The sequence below is a fragment of the Nematolebias whitei genome, chromosome 21 (genome assembly GCF_014905685.2).
Source record: "Nematolebias whitei isolate Nwh7 chromosome 21, NemWhi1, whole genome shotgun sequence".
Taxonomy (NCBI): Eukaryota; Metazoa; Chordata; class Actinopteri; order Cyprinodontiformes; family Rivulidae; genus Nematolebias; species Nematolebias whitei.
The window spans coordinates 28,214,243-28,218,035 of NC_056518.1; the positions used below are offsets into that span (position 1 = coordinate 28,214,243).

Here is a 3,793-nt window from a genome sequence, read left to right on the forward strand (position 1 = left end):
CAGTTTGCATATGGTACGAGAATTTAACAGGGATCTAACAGCGCATGTGCATACATGACTGCACTAACAGGGAAAACTATGCCCTCTGGTGGTGAGAATTGCGCTCACTGCTGCTTCTTCAGAAGATGCAGCATGGATTATGGATCTGTTATGATTGCTGCTGCAAAAAACATTAAATCTCACTGTACCAGTAAAACAAGCCATGGTTATATGTTATGCGTTTGTGCACAGAACTGAAACAGCACAACTCCAAAAAGCAATAGCTTATAAATCCAACGTCTTTATATAAAAGAGTTGGTCCAGTCTGCTGTATAAATTACATTAATAAGACTGTACAGAGTTCAGTAAAGTAGGGGCAGCTTCAGTAGAAATCTTTACCATGGTCTCTAAACCATCATGAATGACAAAAATCTGCATCCTGAACATTGTTCTTGCAGTAAACTGTGCTGTTGTTCCCTGGGGGGCAGTCTCTGAAACCGATGCCCCCATTAGGGGTGTAAATTGGCTGAATGTGAAAATCCCCCTTGAGGAGCTGCTCGTTGTTGAGCGAGACTATCTGGAAGCCTGTTTCTGTCATTTCCAGGAGGGAATTGTCTTTCTTGGTGCCCGCCTCGCAGTAGTCATCTTTTCTACGTCCCCGGTTGTATTTCCACTCAGAGCGGCTCTTTCTGTGCACGTGCCAGCAGAAGATGCTGAGCAGGAGCACCAGCACCACGATCACAGCTCCTCCGATTAGCCCGGCCAGCAGGAACGGTGAGTTGGACTCTCTCTGCGTGGCCTGCTCCGGCTCGGATCGTCTGTTGTTGTTATCGGGGCTGAAAAAGGCTGCGGTGGTCACGGCCTCCGTGCACACCGAGTCGTCCTTGGGCCTGTAGTTATTAAAAGCATCCAAGGGAATGACACAGATCCGATACGTGGACTTTGGTTCAAGATTAGCCAGTCGTATTCCCCGATGATCCCCACCCACTATCCTCTCTCTGACCGTGTCGCCGGTCAGACTGGGGCCCATCCTGGCCCAGGTTACCTTGTAGGCAGTGACTGGAAACAAAGCCACCCAGCGCACTTGAATAGCTGACCCGTTTAAAATGGTGAAAGTGACCTGCAGGGGTTGTTTAGTCCTCATCCCCTCTTCCCGTGTTGTGTAGATGGAGTAGAGGGTTGGAAACGTGGGGATGGGTCTTCTGGAGGAGAAGGAGGATGAAACATGTCGAGGGAGCACAGTGGAGTCTGTGGAGGCAGAAAGAGACGGATTCAAAGTAGCATCAGGCAAAGAAGTGGCCACCGAGCACTGAAGCAGATCAGCACTCAGCTCCCTGATCACCATGCCCCGGAACCTCTCTGGTTTATGGCACATGAAACCACGCACGTTCAGTGAAGCGGGCAGAGATTTGAGCCACGACACCACCCATTGCACGCTGCAGTCACAGAGCCAGGGGTTGTTCCGGACGGTGAGCTGTTTGAGGCTCACAAGGCCATCAAACACGCCTCGGGGCAGCAGATGCAGCAGGTTGGTAGAAAGATCCAGCCTTTCCAGCTTGTGCAAAGCTGCAAACGCTTGCACGGGGATCTGGTTCATTTGATTTTCCTGGAAGTTTAATTTAACAAGCACCTCCCCAGGGAGGAACGGAGGAGGGTAGGTCAGGGAGTTACGGGCCAGGGACAGCTCCCTCAATGTGACCAAGTCCTGAAAGGTTCCAGGTGAGATCCCTTCATCCGTCAGCAAGTTTCCATCCAACAGCAGACGCTCCAGTCTAGTGACATTCTCAAACGCCTCCTCTGCAATGATTGCAATCCGGTTCTCATCCAGCCTCAGCTCTTTCAGATCATCTGGGAGACCGATGGGCACACTGCTCAGGTGGTTTTTGGTGAGGAAGAGCATCTTCAGGCTCACAGCTTCACGGAAAGCCCCGTCTTCCACCCCAGCAGTAGAAATTGAGTTATCATCTAAATGCAGCTCCTCCAGCCAAAGAAGCTGAGCCAGAGCTGCTCTGGAGATGGTCTGGATGTTGTTCTCCTGTAGATGGAGAACTTTGACATTTTTGGGCAGGTTAATGGGGAACTCGTCCAGCTCGTTGCCATAGAGATACACCGTTTCCACAGAGGCCACATGGTGGAGCTCCAGGGGAAAGCCGGCGTTGTTGATCTGATTGTTGTGGAGGTAGAGGGTTTTGTAGCCCTCACCGATCCCCAGAGGCGCTGAGGTCAGGCTCCGCTCATTGCAGTAGACAAACGTCCGATCACAGCGGCACTCTTTGGGACAGCTGGAGGCTTGCGACGACTTAAGATGAAGGCCTAGCAGTAAAGGAATCCATAGTTTTACCAAGGAGGTCCAGTCCTTACTCCATAAACACCACTGTCTCCCCATTTCAAACAAAATACCAGAATAAAATCAGACAAATTACCAGCATGGAATAAGAATCAGGGTTTCCAGCAGAATAATCTGTAGGTTTTGACTGCTGTGTTAAAACCACCATTGTGTCCAGACCGGTGCAGCACATGGTTCCTCCGTAATTCCTTAGTGATATCCACCGCCTTCCATTTCTGAGTTAGTTTTGTATCCTCTCTGTTCACTGAGCAGAACTCAAAGCGCGACAGAGCTGTGAGCTGCGTGTCCGACGCTGCTTCCACAAAAATCAAACTCCTCTCCGGCTTCACATGCTGCAGAAATAAGGAAGAGAAATCACTTTTAGTTTTCTAAAATACTTGTTTTTATCCTTTGCTAGCAAAATTAAGAACACAGAGTAGAAGAATGACTAGTTAAAGCTGGAGCAAAAGACTAATTGAAGTTGTGTGGACCTTTACTTTGATTACTGGGAACCATCAATGTCCTGAATTTAATAGAAACAGTTAAAAAATAATTACAATGTGTTGCTTAGACATATTCACAGGATGAACAAAGGTTACTTTATAAAACAAGAGATTCATCTCCAAAGTCACATTCCTGTCGTGCATTTTTGCTGAAGTCAACTTTGCATTCCTTTCTGTGCAGGACTCATTAAGTTTGGTGTTGCTGGAGAAGAGGACTGCGTGAAGGTGATGAACGCAGCCTGTCAGCAGAGATAAGATGAGACAAATTCCTTGCACAGGAACAAAACTAAGATCGATGTGGGCCTCTCTCAGAGAGGAAAGGTGCTGCTGTGACTACAAGGTCAGAACGTTTAAACAACGTGGAGAGAGTTTCTTCATCACTGCGGGATGAAAACACGAAAACTGAACCAAAATCAAGAAAATAAAACATCATCCTGGAGAAGTAATGAGCTCAGATGATGCTTTCACTGTTAGCTGGGTAGAAGTGATGAAAGAGGAGTCTCTGGACAGATTTTATTGATTTCTGGCCAAGACAGCTCAATAGTTATGTAATGATCTGGGTGTGGGTGTGGGGGGCAAATAAGCCATCAAACTGAGTCCAATTGTGATGACTGCGGTTCCGACCAGCGGGTCTCCAGCATCAGATCTGCATGAGGAGAATTCCTGCGTCCTGCAGAGCGCAGCGTCCCAGTTTGGAGGGGAAGCAGGATTTATTGGATCATTGCTCTGCACATTTTAAATGATTATTTTAGCTTTTCTATTTTACTTATTGTTGAAAAATAAAACACTATCAGGAAGATTAAATTTGTGGATGCTTATTCCAAATCTTCCTTAGCACGTAAAAGAAAACTGTTGTTAAAAGCACATGAGTAAGAGATATTCAGAGGTGGTTTTGAATGTCTCACCTTCAGCACTGCAGAAAGTCTCGCAGCTTCACACCGACCCAGTCCGCCCTCCTCCCCGCGCATAGCTGCGCTCACAGCCG

At 47.6% G+C, this 3,793-nt stretch overlaps 1 protein-coding gene across 1 annotated transcript; it reads right to left on the bottom strand.

The window, feature by feature from the left end:
- Positions 1–394: 394 nt before the first annotated feature.
- Positions 395–2,365, bottom strand: si:dkey-87k14.1 (leucine-rich repeat transmembrane protein FLRT2). Its single transcript, XM_037694518.1, has one exon. It carries the CDS (start codon positions 2,363–2,365, stop codon positions 395–397), a length of 1,971 nt encoding a protein of 656 aa, XP_037550446.1.
- Between the last annotated feature and the right edge of the window lie 1,428 nt (positions 2,366–3,793).

What these genes read in the sequence shown, in the direction of transcription:
- si:dkey-87k14.1 (XM_037694518.1), bottom strand. Translation starts at nt 2,365, where the DNA reads ATGGGGAGACAGTGGTGTTTATGGAGTAAGGACTGGACCTCCTTGGTA.